General features: G+C 53.8%; 2 protein-coding genes across 23 annotated transcripts in view; one reads left to right on the top strand and one right to left on the bottom strand.

Moving 5' to 3' along the window:
* Positions 1 to 12816, top strand: part of ADD1 (adducin 1) — an 88137-nt gene extending 75321 nt beyond the window's left edge. For 8 of the 20 annotated variants that reach the window (XM_070506351.1, XM_044767928.2, XM_070506352.1 and 5 more), the window contains 3 exons: positions 4792 to 4948; positions 8401 to 8499; positions 10815 to 12816. In XM_070506351.1, the coding sequence (XP_070362452.1) occupies positions 4792 to 4948; positions 8401 to 8499; positions 10815 to 11173 (615 nt within the window). In that variant the 3' untranslated portion in view covers positions 11174 to 12816. Of the gene's footprint in view, positions 1 to 170; positions 264 to 4791; positions 4949 to 8400; positions 8500 to 9193; positions 9229 to 10814 lie in introns of those variants that run through there. The other 12 variants (XM_070506358.1, XM_070506357.1, XM_070506353.1 and 9 more) reach the window with 5 other exon arrangements.
* On the bottom strand, positions 12663 to 17821 carry MFSD10 (major facilitator superfamily domain containing 10). 3 transcript variants are annotated; one of them, XM_014832832.3, is made up of 13 exons: positions 17536 to 17821; positions 16939 to 17134; positions 16733 to 16829; positions 16401 to 16504; positions 15905 to 16063; positions 15660 to 15821; positions 15198 to 15306; positions 14969 to 15080; positions 14603 to 14711; positions 14426 to 14516; positions 14253 to 14300; positions 14077 to 14166; positions 12663 to 13822 (listed from the first exon to the last, which is right to left on the bottom strand). In XM_014832832.3, exons 2-13 carry the CDS (start codon positions 17110 to 17112, stop codon positions 13707 to 13709), a joined length of 1371 nt encoding a protein of 456 aa, XP_014688318.3. In that variant the 5' UTR covers positions 17113 to 17134; positions 17536 to 17821; the 3' UTR covers positions 12663 to 13706. The 3 variants fall into 3 exon arrangements, with proteins under 3 accessions (XP_014688318.3, XP_014688316.3, XP_014688317.3); XM_014832830.3 differs by having other exon boundaries at positions 16939 to 17154; positions 17536 to 17813; XM_014832831.3 differs by lacking the exon at positions 17536 to 17821 and having other exon boundaries at positions 16939 to 17245.
* Between the last annotated feature and the right edge of the window lie 3078 nt (positions 17822 to 20899).

Genomic DNA, 20899 nt, shown 5'->3' with positions numbered 1-20899 from the left:
CTGTGGTCCTGATTCTGTGGTCCGTGTTTGCACGTAGCACCGCCATCACCCTGCATTCACTGTTGACGGCTGTTTCTGCTGCATGCTCTCAGCTGGCTTCATCCTGTGCTCTCGGTTGATATTTCAAAGCTGGGCCCGGTGGGCTCTGATGACTCAGTTTACTATTGCAGGACGCACCCCTCTCTGACTGTACGGAAACAATCGAAGGGCTCGAGCTTACAGAGCAGACCTTTAGTCCTGCTAAATCTCTCTCTTTTAGAAAGGTACTCACTGCCCTGTCCTTAACTACCTATCAGCACGTGCTGCTCTTCTGCCCGCTCTGCCCCTTACCTGTGTGCTGTCGCTAGGCGTTGTCTTAGTTACTGAAGTAGCTTTAAATGGATCTCTAAATTATTTGTGAAACTGTACAGAAGGTTCTGTTCTGCCTACTCTATTCTTGAATTGAAACATTTGGTGTGAGGTTATTTTTATAATTTTCAGCGTTCTACGTTGTGCTGAGAAATGGCCAATCTTAATGATGTGGTGCATTTCTCAAGTTCTGCATGTGACTTTGGTTAGTGCATGTTTTTGGGTTTTAGGAGTTTGCCTTTTACAAAATGCCCATTGCAAAAGGCTCGAGTGGGCAGACTGCGAGCAGTGGCAGCTCTCTCCTCGGCGACCTTCTACCTTTGCTTGCTCAGCTGTGACTGTAAATGTAATGAATGTGACAGTTGGAGTTGTGTGATTGAAAGATGTCCTTTCAGAGGAATGGGAAATAAGACAGTCTTTGTTGTTGATGAAATGTATTTATTTTTACCTTTAAAAAAACCATAGATAATTTTTTAAAATGTCACAAGGGGAAAAAAGACTTACAAAAATTTGAAACCTAAAATTATTTCTTTATGTACTTGCATACCTAATGTGTACAATAGGTGGAAAATCTATCTGGCGTCAGTTGCCCAGGTAGGAGGAAACTGCCTGTCAGCACTCGGGCTACTAGTGTGCAGAACTTGGTGCCGAGAGCAGAAGCGGCTGACTGTGCTGTTTAGAGTCTTTGTTGTGTTTCCCCTGTGTTCAGAGGAAATTTTCAGGGTCTGTCTCTTTGAATTAATACACCTCTAGTGAGATATCATTTTAGAGATCTTCCAATTGCCAAAGAGAAGCAGATTTGTACCAAAGATTCTATTATTCCTATCTAGAATCCCTGCTAATAACATTATTTTGCATATTTATGTATTAATTTAATGGGTCTCGCTTTTCCTTGTCCTTAGAATGTACTTCCAGCTACCATTCTTGGGGAGACTTCTCAGAGCAAAGGAGAAAGATGTACTCTTATCCCCGTCAGCTTGTTTTTCATGTTTCGGTACTTTGGACCTTAAGCTGTTGTGATCTTGTTAGTTCATAGTTCTTTCTCTCAGATGTGTGAAGGGCTGTTGAGTCCATGAGCCCAGGGGGCTTACCGTGCAGAGCCCACCCGTGGGTGCAGCCCTCTTGCTTAGTGGGCTAGAGCCGATTAGTACGGAGTCCTTGCTGTGCAGTCTTTTTGGTGTTATACTGCAATTAGTGGTTTCTCTCTGCACCTTGTTAGGGCTATCTAGAAGGCAGACTAGTTGGCTGTATTAAAGGATGCTTCTCTGGCCAGTTCCTCATCCAATCACAGTCTTGTTTTTGCTGCGTCCGGCAGTGTTCAGACTCGGGTGTGCATCACAGTCATCTGTGAATGCTTCATGAAGCGTAGATGTAGGGCTTCCCCAAGCCTGGCCGGGAAGTCAGAGTCTGTGCAACTGGGATTCCTGGCGATTCTGGCATCCTCCCCACAGTCTGAACACAGTGCTCTCTGTGAGTGATGCATCCAGGTGGAATTGGCGGAGGACACCGTCACTGCTGAGCCCCATTGAGGAGATGTTGATGCCCCTACACCTGAAGTCTTCCTCTGGCTTTTGTTTTCTCCACCATCCTCCTCCTGATCCTCACATTTGCACCCTTGGTCTTTTTCCCACTAACTAAGCATATTTCATTTTTATGGTGAGAAGTTGCTTTTACTTCACTGATGTCCTTGACTGGGGCTGTTTCCATGTCCTTTTGTGTGGACCTAAAACGCAGATTGCTTGGCTCCTTGTGGAAGGTGGTGCTGCTCACTGGCAAGTTAAATTTCTCCTTGACCAGATGAAAAGGACTGGTGTTTGTTAAATGTTCTGAAAACATCCTCTTCTCAATAAGGCAAGTGTATAGATACTTGCTTCCCATTTGAGAACCTGAGGAACGGGTGTTTGGGACTTAGGCAATTGGGCTTTTCTGGAAGGACTTTCCTTTGCTTCCATCTCTCCCTCACTAGTGATGGCCGTTCACATAGGGCAGGTCTTGTCTGCTGATGGAAGAAGAGGCAGCGAGTCATCAGCCACACCCAAAAGCTCCAGTTCCAAAAAGAATACTAAGCCCAGCTGCAGACTCTCTTGACTTCGGCATTGCACGTGCCAACGTGTAACGTGAAGTAATTTTGGCTGCCTTCTGGATTTTATTACAAGTGAATTCAGTTGTTGGAGAATAGGGTGTGAAAATTTACGCTGAAAACTGTCAAGTGCAGGCAAGAACTCCACTGTCCGGTTTGTGCAGCAGAAGCATCCCTGTTCTGTGTGCAATCAGGGGCCTCATCCCTGCCACCCTTCATGCTTCCTGGTAGAAACACAAGGGGGCCTGGGGTCCACCCTGCGGACTCACTCAGTGAACTTGGTGTTGAGTACCTGATGTATGTGTGGACCGGCACTGAGAAAGTCAGTTCAAATCTGAGTAGGTTTTACAGATGAAAACGTGATGCTCGGAAGTCAGATCACTAGTCCAGCTTTGCACATCTTCAGAGATGGAGCTCTCATTCTATGCCAGCTGCCTCAGTCAAGTGCAGAAGTAGTTATTGGGCGTCTGTTTTGCGTAGAGCCTATGTTAGGTGACTAGAAATGAGGGAAGCAGCAAGAGCCCCCACGTGGCCTGCTGGAGGGAGCAGCCATTCCACATCCTGATTTCACAACCAGGGCTGCTCCACAGGGTCTGTTTGCCTCTGCATCTCAAGCAGTGCTGTTTCCTTCTCTCCAAAGTACCACGGTCGCTCTGCCCGCATCTGTTCAGAGCTGATCTTGAGGCTGAAGAATTTGGAGGAGGGAGCCCCCTGCCACTGGGCGGGAACTGGCTGTGCTGTGCATTGAGGCGCAGGTGTCCTGGTGTGGGAAGGGGCCTTGCTTGTCCACAGAGTGTCTCTCTGGCAGTTGATTCTTGATATTTTATTCCTTTACTAATTTTGAACATTTGATTTAAATGAATTTAAACATTTCTCTCAAACCTCATATCATCTTCTCATCTTATTGGCCGTGATACCAGGATGCAAATACAACTAGCCAAGATACCATAGACTTATAGAATGTTAGCACTCAATGGGATTTTAGCCATTGTCAGCCTAATAGGTCTCTCAAGGATAGTAAAACTGAGGCCTGTGGACAGGAAGGGGCTTATCTCAGGCCGCAGAGCCAGGTGGCAGATGAGGATTTGATTCCCTGTCTGGTGAGCCAGGGCTACTTCTGAAGGAGAAGTCAGTTGACCTTGGGTGAGGCCTGGTGTAAAAGAGGGCTCCCTTTGACCATCCAGGTTATCTTGAATCTCGAGGCACTCTGAGCAAAAGTTGCTGATTCCCCAGGTCCTGGAACCGTCTCACTGATCAATCGTGGAGTGCTCTAAACACTCCACACCCAGCTCACTGGAGAGCGGCTACTCAGCCTAGGTTCCCCAGCCTCTGCCAGGGGAGCAGTTGGCCCAGGTGATCTCAGTTTCTCCCGGGCTCAGTCTGGCTCTGTCTCTCGTGCACATTGTTAGGATGCTCTCTACCTCTGGTGTTCATCCCTCACAGAGGAGAGCGCTGAGGGCCCAGGCTTGGCATCAGAAGCTTTTCGGATTCTCCTATTTTCAGTTGTTTTTGTAAGCTCTCATTAAGCAATGGGCATGTGCATGACTTCTGGTTAACTTTCTCAAAAATGAACCCCAGAGCATTTGGGGGCCAACCAGGCTGAGCTGTGGAGCACAGAGCTATGCTGGGGCGGGTGAGTGTGGGGAGGACTTCACACCTCCAAGGGCTGCCCACCTGCCACCCTCCCTCTGAGGCCAGCCTGCCTCTGCACCTGGCCTGCTGGGCCTGCCTTCTCCTCAAAGGTTGGGAGGTTCGGCCTGGTCTGTGAGCTGCCTCTGTGCTTGGCTTGCTTGCTTGCTTACTTTCTTTTATGCAGATTCTCACAGTTTTCCAAATTCTTCTAATACTGGTGTTTGGGGATAAGTTCTAGGAGCTAGTTATAAATTAAATCTATAGTCAAAAGAACAGAACTTGTCTGTGTTCTTAGAATGTGAGCAAATCTTTGAGTGTACCTTACCTGAGTGTTGACCCCTGACATTTTCTGATGTCATAAGGAAGGTCATTGACTTAAAAAGTCCCCTCTTCCATCCCTGTCAGTGAGGAGATGGGATTCTCCTTGAGGTGCTCTGTGCTCTCGATCCATACTTTGATGCCTTTGCTTCTGAAACCGAAAGGACTTTCCTAGAATTTCTTCTCCTGTTGCATTTATTTTGTAGCATTGAAACAGTGTTTCTCCATCTTCTACCCCTGAAGGCTGCAGCTCAGCCTAAGCCTCAGGGCTTAAGGCGATGCCCAGGTGCATCTCAGGGATGTCTGTGTGCTCCTGGAGAGCTGCCCCGCCCTGCCTGCAGCCTTGCCTGGGAGGAGGGAGAGTCCTCATGGTGGTGGGCTCCTACAGAGCAGGCATCCCTTTTTGTCCACAGGGCGAGCTGGTGACAGCCTCCAAGGCCATCATTGAGAAGGAGTACCAGCCCCACGTGATCGTGAGCACCACAGGTCCCAACCCTTTCAACACGCTCACTGACCGGGAGCTGGAGGAATACCGCAGGGAGGTGGAGCGAAAGCAGAAGGGCCCTGAAGGTGAGTGCTGCCGGGTCCTAGGCGTGACGGGCAGGTTCAGCACAAGTGGTTCCTGCGAGCCCCTCCATACTCCAGGTATTGACTGCAGGTAGCAATGAGAACAGTCACTTGCATGAAACATAAACCTTGTGTTTGGTTAAGACCAGAATGTTCTTGAGTACACATTGCCTGCCTACTCATTAGGGCTAGTTCCGAAGGAGTTAGAAGGTTAGAACACACTTTGGAATGGTTTGGTTAGGAGGGACCCACAAATACATGTGTAAGAGACTACGTCAGAGAGCTCCCTGTGACCACTCTCAGATATCCTGTGTGCTGTCATAAGATATGGTGGAGTGGGACCCCTCTGTCCTGAATGCCTACGCCAAAAGGAGGCTGGGCAGGAAGATAGCTTGGTCACTAGAAGCTGTCGTGAAGACGTGGGTGGAGAGGGAAGAGAAGAGAAGGAGTAAACAAGCTTTCTGTGGGGTGGGGCCCGGCCCAGCAGCGTGGAGGTTAAGTTCGCACATTCCACTTGAGTGGCCCAGGGTTTGCCAGTTCAGATCCCAGGTGTGGCCATGGCACCGCTTGGCAAGCCATGCTGTGGTAGGTGTCCCACATATAAAGTGGAGGAAGATGGGTATGGATGTTAGCTCAGGGCCAGTCTTCCTCAGCAAAAAAAAAGAGGATTGGCAGCAGATGTTAGCTCAGGGCTAATCATCTTCTTCAGAAAAAAAAAAGCCTTCTGTGGCCTTGGCAGCACTCATGGGCACACTCTGCCTCCAGAGTTCCGGAGTGTGGTTGGCAGTGCACATTCTTCCAGCTGGATTGCTGTCCACGTTGAGTGGTCCGGACATTCACAGCATAACTCATTAAACTGGAATAGTTAGTGGGAAAGCCAGTCTGAATATTATTTTTATGAGACATTTAGCACTGTGACGTATGTGGTACTTTCCTCTTTTAAAGTTTCGCTGCGAAGAGGCCTTCCTTTGATTTGTATGGTCTTATTAATTCTTGCTAATTGTTTTTGAGCAGTTGCTTTGTGCCAGGGACCATGCTAAATGCTGTACACACATGTATTTCATCTAGTTCTCAAAATAACCTTGAGAGATGGGCCTGTTCCCATCCCTGAGCAGAAGAATCTAGGCTCAGAGAGGTGAAACAGGTCCTGACAAACAGGGCTGTGTGTGGCAGAGCTCAGACCTGGCCCAGAACCTGTTCCCTGCACCACTGGACGCTCAGTCTCCCCTCGCAGTCAGTTCGTGGCCTCTGCACGTCTTCATCACAGTTGCAGTCACAGCTTGGGGTCTCTTTCTCCATAAACTCTGAGGTTCTTCCTGGGGAGGGCATGATCACAGGCCCAGGGGCGAGCACCTTGACTGCTCTAGCACATTCCAAGACCATGTGAAGAGTGTGGCTGCGTGCTGGTGCAGCCTTTGTTTCTCTTGGTAACTCACCGACACAGCAGGTTGTATTTTTGTAAATTGTGATGAGGCTATTTTATTAACACATGAAAATAAATGGCTCTAAGAACCGGAACCTCATGGTACAGGTTGTTTCAAACTTCAGGTTTTGAAAAGTAGATCCAAACATTTTGAGAACTAATCAGAGAAGCAAGCCTCCCACTGCCTCTACTGTGAAGCCTCAGCGGGTCTGAGTCACTTTCCCTGAGCATCCTTGGTTGGTACCAGGAAGATCCTGGGGCACAGATGTGCCTCCCCAGGAGGTTAACTGAGTCGTCCTCAGGGCCTTGGGCTCTGGTCTTTGTACTGAAGTCTCAGGTCCTAAGTATGGACCACACTTCTCCCTCGGTTTGCCTCCTGGGAATCAGCCTTTCTGGAATGGAAGTCTCACCAGGTATGGGACTGATGATTACCTTCCTGGGTCCTGGGTTGATGGAGGATTATTCTGGGAACTTTGTACTGCTTCTAAGACAATCTCTGATCTGCCCCAATTTAACTGGGTTTTTTTTTTTTGGTTTTGTTTTAGACCAACTAATGCATTATGTAGCTGCTATTGAAATTTGAGTTTTGCAAAAAGCTGTTGCTGAAGTCTTTGTCAGTATGTGTTACACTTTCACTGCCTATCACTTTCTTTTAGATGTTCATTAAAATTAAGACTCATTGCACATTGACTCAGAGTGAGCCCTATCTTCCCATCAAAGGGGGCTCTGATTCTGATTGTCTCCCTTGAATGGTTCACCCAGCCCTGCAGAAAGATTTATCTGAGCTATGGCCATAACTACCTGATTTCTAGTAAGAACTGGAGGTGGTGTGTGGGCCTGAGCTATCAGTCCTGTGGCCTAATCCCAATTCCTGTGCATACGTATGTGTGTCCGCTCTTTGGACCCTTCCAGTGTCTAGGAAACCTGGATTTTTTTTGAGTCAAACCAAAAGGCACACAAGGGTTTCCCCTACATGTGAGGTTTCATCAGGAGGGATGTTACAGCAAGTGAATGGATGGGACAGCTGTGACCCTGCTCTATGATCAGTCATACAGCTGTCAGCAGTGGAAGTGCCGCCTGGGACACTGCCAGGAGACCCCTGCCCAGCACTGATGGCTGGCCCTTGTCACCGAGGGCAGAGGGTGATGGTGGTTGTGTCTGTCAAAGGTCAGCACCTCGGGGGGAGACAGCCTCTGGCCCCTTTTCCTGGTTGAGGACGTTTGTTCACTCAGGTAGGAGATGTAAAGGCCTTTATTGATAGACACCTGGCTTTAGGAAGGTAGCTGCAGGCTCAGGAGGCTTAGGAAGGTAGGCCAGCATTTCTGTGAGATCAGAGGTCCTGCTTATTGTAGCTGCTGATTCAAGAGGTGGGACCCAGCGATCCTAAAGCTATTAATATAAAAAGTTTAAATGAGAGAAGGAAATTTAAGGAATTGGTATATATTTTTCCCTAAATGAGAAGTAGACTTGGAATTTTCTGAATCCTGGGTCCTGGTTCCTGCAATTTTTCCTCTGGCCCTTGTCAGCAAAGTAACACTCATGTAGCATTGCTTGAGGTGGTGAATAGGGTGAGGCTGCTCAGGACCCTGGGCTGTTTGCTCAGCAGTGGGAGAGGCTGGATGGTAAGGACAGGGGGAGGGGCTTTTCACTGGAGGAGAGGAGAGGACTGGCGGCGGGTGGTGGCGGGGTGGTCACCAATCACAGTCTCTCACATAGACAGCTCTGGCAGATTCTCTTTGGAATAAGAATAGAAATTAATTTTCTATCCAAAGTTGATTAAATTTTTCTGAAATTCAGATCCACACCCTAGTTGCAGTTGGCTTCCTTCATCCTCTTTTGTAGAGGAAGGAGAAAAAGGATGAAGACACCTGTCGCTGTGAGCCCGCCCTGGTCTCTTGGATGCACCCTAAGAAGCCCTAGCCGTCTTCCCTGAGGCAGCCAGATGGGCAGAGCAGGAGGGCCCATCAGCCCTTGAGGAGGGTGAAGCCTCATGGGGTCTAAAGCTCTCTTCTCACTTTTTGTACATCTGCAGAGAATCTGGATGAGACTAGAGAAGAGAAAGAAAAGAGTCCTCCAGAGCACCCTTCCGGCCCCCACACTCCCCCCAGCACACCCGTCAAGCTTGAGGAAGGTGAGTTCTGGGGTGGAGGCGGGTGTGGCTGCCACGGGTGTGGGGCATGCATGGCCTTATGTGGACTGGCATCCACCAGGAGGGAGGCAAACTTTGTGTTTTTGTCCAGTTGAGGAAAAGCAACTGAGTGTGGCAATAGTTGAGTTGACACTAATAAAGAAGTGTGCATTTGCATGGACATCAGTACGTCATGTGGTTCTGAGCTTGCCCAGCCTCCTCCACTCCTGTTTTGGTTCTGTCCTGGGTAACTTGAGGCAAAACAGATTAGTTAGTGAGATGTCACCAAGAGGTGGTAGGACAAACTTGGGGGATTGGAGCTCACCTTCATGTATGATGTCAGTTTTGCCCACTGCTTGCACATTTCTTAAACCTTACTGTACTCGGGTTACCCCTCTGGAAGTGTATTCCATTGTATCTGGGCTACAGAACTTCATTTGACTTGCTATATTAATCAGTCCATGGAGAGTGCTGGTCTCTGGTGGCCTCTCAGACCATCCACCGCATGTTGTGTGGCCCACGTATCTGTCCCTTGGTCTCGTACGTTGTGCTTCTCGTGCCTGTCCTGTCGGGTTCCACCTCATTCTGTGTCCACAAGAATGGCTTGGCCATTCTCCTTCTGTAACCCAATGGCTGTGACTGAATGCATAGACTCTCTACCTGTGCTTTTCTCTTCTCGTGGCTGCGTTACAAACAGGAGCTGGATGCGCTAAAGAGTACCTGTTACCATAGTAAGTACTGCCGCCATCTGGCCCTCTGCTGGTTAACCAGAATTCCCTGTGCTTTGCCTCATTCTCCTGCTTCTTTGTTGCTTATTAAGTTTTGTTTTCTGTTTATTCAAAATAAAACAGAGCCCCCTCCCCCACCCTGCCTCTGTGTACCCAGTCCCTCCATTCTGGGCAGTGTCCTTCTTGGAAGGGGCTCAGTCACCTGAGAGCTGCATGGTGGGCAGCCTGCCCTCAGGGCTCCCACGGACCGAGGCAGCGCTGCTCAGAGCACTCTGGGTCTCAGAAGTTCCAGAAGGATCATGTTGTCCCATTCAGCCTTGGAGACCCATGATTGCTTGGCGGGAAGGTTTTGCCCTGTCGGATCAGACATAAATCTAGATTAGGTTCAGACGGTGGGATTATGCCACCTGCTGCATGGAGTCGCATGTGTTTGGACCTTTGCTTAAGCTGGGTGCTTAAGCTTAATTTGAGAGGGGGCAGAAGAGCGACATTTGGTGCTATTTTTTAAAGTGACATTTGGTCAAATGGTAAAAGTTCCCCTGAGCACCCACAGGCAATGTCTGCATGCTTTGCAGAGTGAATCCTAACTCCCTCCTGCCCCAATTAAAAAGGGAATTTAATTAGCCTGCGGTGGAGGCTGACTCCCGGGGCGTGGATGGGGCAGCTCCAGTGGACCAGAGCCCAGGTGCTGTGTTCGGGGCCCAGAGCTCCTGCGGCAGCTCCTCTCCCGTGCTCACTCGCTCCGTGTCACTGTCCTGATGTTTGGTTTGATTTTTAAGTACTAAACAGTTTGGTGTTGCCTAACCTGCCAATTGCGTATAACTTTACAGGCTGTTTTTAGAAATCTACAAAACTGGCTTCCCCCAGGTCAGTGTAGAAATCTTGTGATGGGAACCTTCACTGGAAACCCGTCTTCAGGCTGTTTCTCTCAAACAAGTTACATTTTGCTCTTTTGGGTTTCGATGTTCAAATTGTTAGGAGGGCTTAATTTTTGCCCCAACCCCTTACCTGACACTTCATCTCTTTTCTTTTGATTACTTCTCCAGCCTAAAATGGCTGTATTTTGTTTGATGTTGATGTGCACATGGGTGCACGTGTGAATTAATGCATGGTTTTGCATTGGCTGCCATGGTTTTCAATGGTTTTCTCCTTGGGGGAGACCAGGTGTTGTGGACCCAAATTTAGGCTTAATGTCAAGACTACTAATATGTGCCCTTAGGGTTCTAGAGCAAACTTCTTTTCAAGTGTTAACACAGAACATCATACTGCTGAACATGTTCTCAGCTTGCTTTGGTCACTCTCTCTGTGATTGGGGTCCAAGGCCCCGGGACTGAGTCTGGTTTTGTCATGGATGGATGTCCATCCATGAGAAGGAGCTAAATACTGCCCTGAGATTGAGTCTTCATTTTATACTGTGAGCTACATCCAGCCTTGAAGTAGAGTATACCTTCAGTTTTCTTATTCTTGGTTAAAAATCCCTAGAGTCGAATATAGTGGCAGTGTCTGTGAATGGCACTGCCTATTTCGAGGTCCCTCTTTGAGGTCTTGGCAGTTGCCCTTTAACCCTGTCTCTCCTGCCCCGCCCACCAGACCTGCCACAGGAGCCCACTCCCGGAGATGACAGTGATGCCGCCACCTTCAAGCCGACTCTCCCCGACCTGTCCCCTGATGAGCCTTCAGAAGCGCTTGGCTTCCCAGCATTGGAGGAGGAGGAGGAGGGGCTTTGTGAGGCCCATGGGCCTCCAAGCCCTACCAGGTCCCCCACAGTGGCCAGCCCCGAGCCAGCCCCAGTCCAGGTGGCTGAAGAGGCTGCCTCCCCAGCTGCCGAAGAGGGGGCTGCTGTGGACCCTGGCAGCGATGGGTCTCCAGGCAAGTCCCCATCCAAAAAGAAGAAGAAATTCCGCACCCCCTCTTTCCTGAAGAAGAGCAAGAAGAGGAGCGACTCCTGAAGGCCTGTCCTGCACAAACTGACGCCACCAGACTGTCCCTGATTGTGTCTTGTGTTCTGTCTTCTTGTGTAATGGAATGCAAAAAGCCCATCCCTCCACATAGCTCGAGCTCCCCTCACGGCGTGACCAAATCCCCACGTAGACTGGTGCTAACCTCGTGTGTGCACACAGTGGCCCTCCTGCCCGGCCCACTTTCGGGCCCTCAGCTTCAGATTCTGGGGGAGACTTGCTCTCCGTGTCCACCTCTGCATCCTGCCCTGCCGGGACCAGCACCTTGGCTCATCTCAGTCTCCTCCTTGGTGGCATGCTCTCCCCTGGGGTGTTAAGTCATGGTCCTGGCTGGACGGTCTGAGGCCCTGCTGGCTCTGGCCTTGACCTCTCTTGCTCTCCTTCCTGTTGTGAAGTAACCCATACTCTGTCTCTGCTAGGCTTCCCTTCACCCCAAGGTCTCAGGTGACTGAAGCAGACTTGTAGCTTCCTGCCGGCATTATCTACTCAGTGATCTCTTTGTTCATACACACAAAGCCTCAGTCCTGTGAAAACACTCGTGTGCCTGCCAACAGCCCAGGGCATCATGGCAGCCTCTGAGAGGTGGGTTTTGGCTGAGCCGGAAACCCCAATAGCCAACGGGCCTGTTTATACCCAACGCAACCTATGCATGGTCTAAAAGCTCACCCTGTGGCCAAAAACAGATTGAGGGGCTCACAGTTTCTTACTGGAGTCTCTAGATTCCTGTCATAGGGAAGGTACATCAGGAGGGGGAAGAGTCCTTTCTAGAATTTTATTTCAGCAGGCTTGCAATTCACTCCACAATTTTGACTGGCAACATGAACGGGCCACTTCACTTTCTGCTTTAGTTTTCCATCTGGGGCCTGCTGCAGAGCGCTGCTCACCTATTTTGGGGCTTTTGGAACTGAGAAGGGATTTAACCTACTCTTTAACTCAGCCTGAAAGATACCCTAGTTTCGATAAAAGGTAGCTCAAAGTAGAAGTCGGCCCTGGTGGTCCCCACCTGACATCTCCCACCAGTCACTTTTTGGGGCTGTAACTTGCTGTCCTTGTTTGACACTATTGTGAATTCTCACTTAACTCAGATCCCTGGAAAATAGCGTGAAGCTGCTTAGTGGGAACTAGTGGGTGGCCAGGTGGACTCCTCGAGGGTGACCCATTTCAGGAGCTGCCCAGTGTCAGCCTAACTAGGTGTAGGCAAGTCTGTTTGCTCCCTAGACAGGCCCCCCTGGGGAGGAGGGTGCCCTTGATGGACCCAGTGCCAGACCTGTGCTCGGGTCCCCCAAATGCGACACCCAAGCAGGACCTGAGGCTGGCTGCATGCCAATGGCCGCTGCTTTGAGCTTCCTGGCGAGCAAGCTGCTTTTCTTGTCTTGTTTTGTTGCCAAGGCGATGTCCCCGTTCTCCAGCGTCACCCTCTTCTTCAGTTAACGTGGACTCCCCCTTTGATCGCTTCCTTTTACCCAACATACGCAGTGACTTTAATTTCACTTTTGTAGTTTATTTTAACTCTTTGTATTACAACATGAAGTTTAGTGGCATATACGACACAGGCTTGGGAGGACAGGTCCTACGTCCTTTCTTCACTGTAACATGTTTTACTCACAAATAAAATTCTTTAAGCAGTTACCTTATCTAAATCTGGGAAGCAGTTTTACATTTTAATTTTTTCTTTGTTCCTTTAAAATAGGACTTCCAGAAGTTCATCTCACGTTCCAAAAAAAGATCCCCAAGTGTTTATTTCTTGATTAAACACTGTCGCTTTGGACTGGGGAGAGCTGCCTGCCTCAGTGCCAGCTTGCCTCTCCACTGGGACAGAAGGTGGTGGCCACGGGCCTGCCGGGCAGGGCCCACAGAGCACCAGAAAGCTGTCCTGACACTCCTGTGTCCCCAGTCTGAGCAGACCCCAAAGTCTCAGCCTCGCTGCAGCTGAGCAGACAGGTAGAGGCGGGCTTTGTGATAGGGAGGGCCCAGCAGAGGGGCCCCTCCTCCCCAGTGTGCCGGGGTGCAGGGCACACCTCAGGCTTGGAGGGTCCTGCATCTGGCTTCCCACCCTCACCATCATGCAGAAGGGACACTGAGGTTTGTGGGGAGCCTTGTACTCTTCCTGTCAATGGAGCTCTAGAAGCCATTCAGCTCAAGCTGCTGCTTCTGGTGCCTAGGGGTCTCCCAGGGTGGTGAGTGATGAGGCAGAGCTGTGTACTAGAGAAAGGCACTTGGTATAAAATAGCTGCTATATTCTGTCATTCAGAGGCTTGACTGATCTCCTGTGTCGCTGCGTAAAAAGCAGGCAGAAAGCTTGGAAGGTTTTGGAGTCACTGACCTTGCTCCACAGGGCTGCCCAGGTCCACACCAGGGAGTGGGAGAGGAGTGTCTTGGGTCCCCTGGGGCTGTAGGCCCTGGGCCTTCCTGGGCTGGGCCCCAGGGGAAAGGAAGGGGTCAAGGGGGCAGTGGGGAGTGGTCCTGGCCCTAGGCCTCCCACTTCCTGCCTCAGCTCCCCCAGGCTGGGGCAGGGCCAGTTCAGCTACTCGGCCTTCACTGTCTGTGCTGGAGGCCTCAGGTTCCGCAGGAGGAGGAAGGGGAGCAGGAAGAGCCCTGAGCACACGGTGTAGCAGATCCTGGCCCCGGCCAGCCAGTACACTGTGGAGAGACAGCATGAGTGGGGACAGAGGCCCACTGCGTGTCCACCCTGCCCTTGCCCGCCTCTTGGCCCCAGGACAGCAGGACTGAGCTGTGGGGTTAAGTGGCTGGAACCAAGCAGGCAGGAGCAGACAGGCAGCTGAGGGAGGCCAGGAGGGGCTGTGTGGCCTCCAGCATGGGCTGGCAGCCCCCGGGCCTGGCCTGGCCTCTCCAGGGCACACAGCATGCCCTGAGTGCTGTCCCACGGCCCTCACCTGAGGCAGCCACCATGGGCCCTGCCGCCCTAGCCAGGGCACCCAGGCTCCGCAGTGTGCCCATGACTGTGCCCTTCTGCCTGGGTGAGCCTGTAGGGGAGAGAGGGAGAGGCCATCAGGTGCCCACCAGCCTCCTCCCACCCAGGGTGGCCTCAGTCAAGAGAACAGCCTCTCACCATAGCCAGCGACCACGGAGGACAGGCAGGGCACCACGACAGCAGCGGCTGGTAGGAGACATCAGGGAGGTGCCCGTCGGCCCAGAGGAGATGCCAGTGGGGTTGTGACCTAGAAGGATTCCCGGTCCCCAGCCCCCCGTTGCCCCGCCTCTAGCCTGGCCGGGCCCACTCACCGAAGGAGTAGAGCAGCAGCCCCAAGCCCAGCACAGGCAGCGTGTGCCCCCAGCCGATGAGGAGGAAGGCGGGCACGAGCAGCAGGATGGCCTAGGAGTAGCATGGCAGACTTCAGGACCCATTCCTGCAGAGCTCAGGACACCACCTGTCCCCCTACCCCCGGGGAAGTCCTGTACCCGCTTCACAGCTGCAATTTCCCTGCCAGGGCTGATCCGCCGGGCGTAGGCGCCCTGGATGGTGGCCATGGTGAGACCGATGAAGAAAAACATCTTCCCCTGCTGCAGGCTAGGAGGGGGGAGCTGTTAGCGTCCCAGCCCTGCAGGCTGGCTGACCACCCCTGTTGTGACATGCCGAGCCAGGCAGCCCGGGTGACAGCCTGTTTGTCACCCATCCTCCGGGTGAGCCACCGGCTGCCCCAGGTTCCTTGGCTGGGCCTTGGGACATGGGCCAGCACGAGAGTCAGCCCAGAAGCAGGGGGGTTAGCATGGGGAGATGGCAGGGTGTCCCCAGGCGGGGTCCTTCCAGGGGCCCCACACTCCCACCTGCTAAACTGGAAGCGCTGGTGTGCGAGGAAGCTCAATGTGTACTCCAGGCCCGAGAACAGGAAGAGGTAGAGGAAGTAGACCAGGCCCAAGCGGCGCAGACTGCCAAGCCCTGGGGAGCAGCAGGGAAGGGGCTGTAAGGGGTCCACAGCCCCGACAGCAGCTGGGGGAACCCCAGGCAGCCCGAGGGAGCAACAGACCCACCCTCATGAGGAGGGCGGCTCCTTACTGTCTGCAGTGGGTGGGTCCTGGCCATGGGCCACAGCCGAGAAGTGGAGCAGGGCCAGGGGGTTGAGCAGGTCGGCAGCAGCTTGGAATCCCAGGGTGATGGAGGATGCCTAGGGTGGGGGCAGAACTGGCAAAGCCTGCCAGGAGGATGGGGGCATCCCCAGGCCTGGCAGCCTGGGGACAGGCATGACTGAACCTGCTCAGCCCCTGAACCTTGCAGGGCCCCAGCCAACTTGGCCTCTAGTCCACCTGCAAGGCTTTAGAGGCGGTGGGGGGGAGTCTAGGGACCGCAGGGGTCCCAGGAGGTACTGTGGTCCCAAGAGCCTCTGGACACCAGCAGAAGACAGCCTGGCCTCCCCTGGCATCTGGGACTGGTATACACAACAAGCATCCCTACAGACCCATGGAACATAGCCCCCAACTTCTGGACCTGTCAGTAATTTCTTTCTGGGTCCCACCTTACCCGCTTCTCTGGGGGCAGCGTCTCTGGCAGGAAGCAGAAGATGAACAGCAGGTCAGAGACTGCGAAGAGCAGGGCAAGCCAAGGTGCCATCTCCAGGGGCAGGGAGGCGCCAAGCATGGGGCCCAGTGTGAAGCCCAGTGAGAAGGCCACCCCGATGACTGCCTGGGGAGAAAGCCGCCTGAGCTAGGCAGGGAGACCCAGGCCCAAGAGCCCCTGACCTCTCATTCCCCAGTGTGTACACTCACCATGCCTCGGCTGTGGGCAGGAGGTGAGCCCAGGTCAGCGACGATGGCCGTGGAGAGGCTGACATTCCCCTTGCTGATGCCTCCAATCACTCTGGAGGCCAGGAAGGCCGCGAAGCTCTTGGAGGCAGCCCACACGGCATACGAGGCGGCCAGACCAGCCTGCCTCAGGGCAGGGGCCAAGGGGCAGGCATGGTCACTTGAGGCCAGAAGGGGCCCAGGGTGTGGCCAGCAAACCCAGGCAACACCCCCGGGACCCTGCCCTGTTCTGGAGCATTCAAGGACCACTCATCTTCCCAGTGTCCCCATAAGTGGCAGGAGCAGCTCTGGAGCAGCCTGTCTTAGCCACAGGAGTCACTGCCCCTTCATGCACCACCCCCAGGAGGCAACGAGGGCCCGTGAGGCACCATGAAGGGCCCACAGCCGCCCCTTTTCTCCCCAGAGGGCTGCCGGGTGGGTGGGAGGAGGCTGTATGCTCCTACACCATGGGCACCCCTACCAGGGACAGCAGCATCACTGGGCGCCTCCCCAGGCAGTCAGACACTGCCCCTGCAAGTGGCGCTGAGACGAACTGCAGGAAGGAGAAGACTGAGCCAATCAGACCTGAAAGACACAGAGGTCATGGTCGCTACCCCTTAGTTCACAGGCTCTGATCACACTGAGATGGACCTCATGGAGAGTGGACACTCCACTGGGAGAGGGGGCAGACTGCCTGGGAGCAAAAAGGCATGGACAAGGACCTGGGATTGGCAGGAGCCCAGGGAGTGAAGAGGGAAGGGTCCAGGAAGATAGGACCCTAGTGGGCCCCCAGTGTGGGGCTCAGGACCATACCTCCGAACAGGACACTGTTGTACCTCTTCTCTGCTGGCATCCCGATGGCTGCAGCAAACCAGTCCACCCCTCGCTGCCATGAGCCATAGAGGGGGTCCTGGGGAACAAGGAAGCATGACAAAGGCTGGGGGAGTCCCTGACAGGACTGGAGCAGTGGACAGCCATCGCAGGGGTGAGGGGTCATCAGGACATGGGGGAGGGCTCACGTGGGCACGGCTGTGGCTCTCCAGCAGCCCAGGCAGCAGGGGCAGCAACAGAGTGAAGGCCAGGAGGTCCAGCAGGAGGCCGAGGAAGATCACAGTGACCACGCGGGGCTCCGACGCTGGCTGCTGGCGGATGGGTGGGCGCGGGGTGCAGCTCCCGCCGGATCCCCAGCCCATGATGGGGCCGCTCTGATCTTGCCTGGCCGAGGGGTGGCAGTTCTGCACGAGGGCACCTCTGGGTACCCGAGCCTCAGGCGCCTACCCAACCACGGGGGAAACCGAGTTCCCCAGTTCCCGCCATGCCCCAACCCACTAACAGCCAGCGAGCACCCTAAAGGGAGTGCCTGCCCCGCCTTGCTGAGGGGTGCCCATTACCCAACCCAGGGGGTCCTTCTGTGCGCCCTTGCCCCGACTCCGGGCAGCAGGAAACTCAGGCTGCGGGGGTTGCGCAAAGAAACCACAGCCACCGAAGCCAACCGTCCCAAGGGGTCGGGGTGGGAGCATCGCAGCCTTGGACACCACCCCGGCCCACCCCACGCAGTTGCCCACGTCCTCGTACGGAGCGGACGGGGAAACTGAGGCCCAGGTGGAGGGCGGTACCTGGGCGGCTCCGGGCGGATGCAGGAGTCCCTACGCGCTGGAGAACAGGACCCCCGCCCGTGCCCGGCTCGCCTCCGGGGCGGGAACGCAACGCGCACCCTGGATGCGGGAGCACCCCCGCCCGGGACCGCGAGCCCCGCCCTGCACCTGCCGCGGGCGCGCGCTCGGGACGGACAGACGGACGGAAGGACGGACGGACACAGCAGACACAGCCACGCGGGCTGCCGGGTTCAGAGCCTGGCGGGTGCGTCGGTCACGCCCGGCCTCGCCCTCGCCCCGCCCCGGAAGTGGGCGGACCGCCGGCGCTTCCTTTTCCGGCCAGCTTGGTCTTGGGCCGGCAGTTGGGCGAGGTCGGTCGCGCTGCCGTATCTCCCACCGTCCGCGCGCGCTGCCCCTGGGACCCTGGCTGCTGCGGCGTCGGCGTGACGCTCTGCGGGGCGGCGGCGCCCCTGCCGAGTTTGAGCGGATCCAGAGGGGCTGCGGGCCCCGACCCCCAGGCCGCGAGGCTCCAGGCCTGGCCCGGGCCGGGGTCCAGCAGCAGCGTCCTGGCGGGTCTTGGGGCCCAGGTCCCCTTGCACAGGGCCCACACGCGGGGGGTGGGGGGTCTGCTGCCATCCGTCCCGCAGTTGCTGAGCCCTGGTCCTGGCGGGGGTGGATTCAGAGCCGAACGTGCCTTAACAGGCCAGTCTCATTTGCCCGCCAACCTGTACCCAGCGGGGATGACTCTAAGGACCCCGGAGCTTTGGGTCCTCCACCCCCAACGCCACCGTATGGTGGGGTCCAGCCCCGACCGGACCCTCCTTCCGCACTCCGGTCCTGCCAACTTGGGTGTCTCCGACACAGCCTATCACCCACAAATACACCAGCAGCCCCAGGCGTAGGGCTGGCAGCACGACCGCTGTGCATGGGTCCCACGGGTTTGAGCTCATACGCTTGTACCTCAGTTGGACTGTTTCTTCTGCGTCTGGGGCTGAGCCTGAAATTTCTGGGCAGCCGAGTGAGGAGGAAGGAGGGATGTGAAATTAGGGGATTAGAAACCACTGAAAGCCACAGGATTGAGCTGGCAGCACGTCTGCCTCTCCTCTGTCCTCGTGGCCTGGAATCACCTGGAGGAGGAGCCGGTGCTCTTGGTGGGGGGCCACTCGCAGCTGTTGCAGGCTGGAGAAAGAGCCTCCAGGGCTGCTGGAGGAACTCTGGACGCCAACACCTGACGTGCACCCTTGCCCTTCACTCCCACTTCCTTCCATCTTCTAAACATTCAAGCGACTCTGTGGCCCACCCTAACTGGAAACAAATGGGTAAGGGAATTCTTGGAAATGAAGTTCAGCTTCCAAGTTGACATGATGAAGCACCACCGTCCAGCCCTTGTCAATCTGGCACTTACACCCCTCTTCAATCTATACTAAATTTCCAAATAAAGATAAAAGCGGTCACACTCATGCCTAACATAAGCAATTATTCTACCTACAACCCAAAAGAAGACCCGTAGCTCTTTCCCAAAAAGGACACAATGTCCCTTTATCCTTGTTTGGGTGATGTTCACTCTGCCAGCTGAGCCAGTTCCCCCTTTAGTGGTCTGTAACTTACACACTTGAGATGTAAGTTACGGACGTTACCTCTTCTTACATTACATGGTAGTGGAGGGGAGGCGGGAAGAAATGGAGTTGGATGATACATATGCAATTGTACTCATATGGAAATACAACGGTCCTTTTTTCTGCATCTGGCCAGGTGGCCAGAGCTGGGTTTCATAACCACCTTCTTCCACAACCCATTCTCTATTCTTCCCTTTGTAAGGAGCAGGAGGCAGGGCTGCAATGAGCCATCTACATCCATACTGACCTTTCCAAGAATTATGTCTGGAGTGGGGCTGGGGAGAGGTCCAGGGTGGGCAGAGAGGGGTATGTTCAGATGACACATGGTCCATAAAACTGGGGCTTTATGAGCTTGTTGCTGGCACATTTCAACCTCGGCACCTGACTTCGTCCCACTTTCCTGGAACAGCTGGGCGAGTGTCCAGAGTCAGGGGCTTGGTGAATTAATGTAGCAACTGCGTGACAGAGAGCATTTACATGGGGATGAAATCTTGACGCTGTCTGACATTAACCATAGGCCCGGCCTACACAGTGACAAGGTGAAGCCAACCTGGTTGGTGAATGTGACAACTGCGAGGCCTTCTGGATTTGTGGAGCCATGCACCCGGCAAGAATCTGGTTCAGCACAGCTGCTTCCGTCCACCCTTTCATTCCGCAAACCCAAGACTGCTCTTAGCAATGTTGGCTTGAGCTCAGCTCGCCACCAGGGTGCGCTCTGGCCCTGTCTGCATTCTGAGCTCCAACATGTTGAAACTCCTAATCCTCCCCACCAACCTACTCTTCCCACTGCCCTGCTGGGGGAGCCAGAAGTGGGATACTTGTCACCCTCTTCCTTACCTCCCCCACATCCAGTCTGGCTAATCCCTGATCTCGCCATGGTCACTGCTGTGGCTGTGTGACCTCAGGGACAGGCTTCTTAACGCATGTTCCACGACCTTGCAGGGCTGTTCAGTGTGACCACATGCTGTGTGACACTGGCCTCCACCCCAGCCTGCTGGCTCTGAAGGGCAAGACCTTGGCACTGTGTCCTATAGTCACCTGGGGAGTGAAGACCCCAGTGCCTCATCCTGCAAGACTGAGGTGGGGGAAGGGACGGGGGACCTTCCCACCTCAGCACTCCCTCAGGGAGGCAGTGGCAGCTTCAGGGATGGCTCTGTGCAAGGAAGTAGCCCTGTGCCAGGCTGTGCAGTTCAATGGGGGCCACAAAGGCGGGCAGGAGGGCTCCTTCACTGCCTGCAGCCACAGCCTCTCTGGGGTTCAGCAAACCACACACTGCCCTTGCTCCTCCATCCGTAAGAAGCCTGGTTAGTGCAGAGAGGATGAAAAGCCAGCACTTTGTTGTTTAACTGACAAGCTTGGGACCTTAACCATGGCCTCTGCATCTTCCAACTTACTCTGGCTCAAAACTTCGAAGACTGCCCCCTGGGCCAGTGCAGACAGGGCCCAACCTCCTCCCAGCTTCCCCAGCAGCCCACCCTCCAGAACCAAGGCTGGCACCCTAAAGCAGCAAGCCAAGACCGAATGAGGACAGTGCCCCATGCGGCTGTCAGGGTGCTGGGATTATGGGCAAGTTCTTTCTTCTCTCATTTCTGAGCTGTCTGCAACCTTGTTTCATTTATAATTGAAACTGTAATTTACATAACGTGATTTAACACTCCGAATTCTATACACGCAGGGAAATATCCTTGGTTGACCAAAAACAGCACTGGCCAGGATTTCCTAAGTCCCATTCCTAAGTCCCAAATCTTGTGATTGACTGAGCTTTGTCT

The sequence above is a fragment of the Equus asinus genome, chromosome 3 (genome assembly GCF_041296235.1).
Source record: "Equus asinus isolate D_3611 breed Donkey chromosome 3, EquAss-T2T_v2, whole genome shotgun sequence".
Taxonomy (NCBI): Eukaryota; Metazoa; Chordata; class Mammalia; order Perissodactyla; family Equidae; genus Equus; species Equus asinus.
The sequence above is the reverse complement of the archived record's forward strand: the minus strand, read 5'-3'. Positions and strand labels throughout refer to the sequence as shown.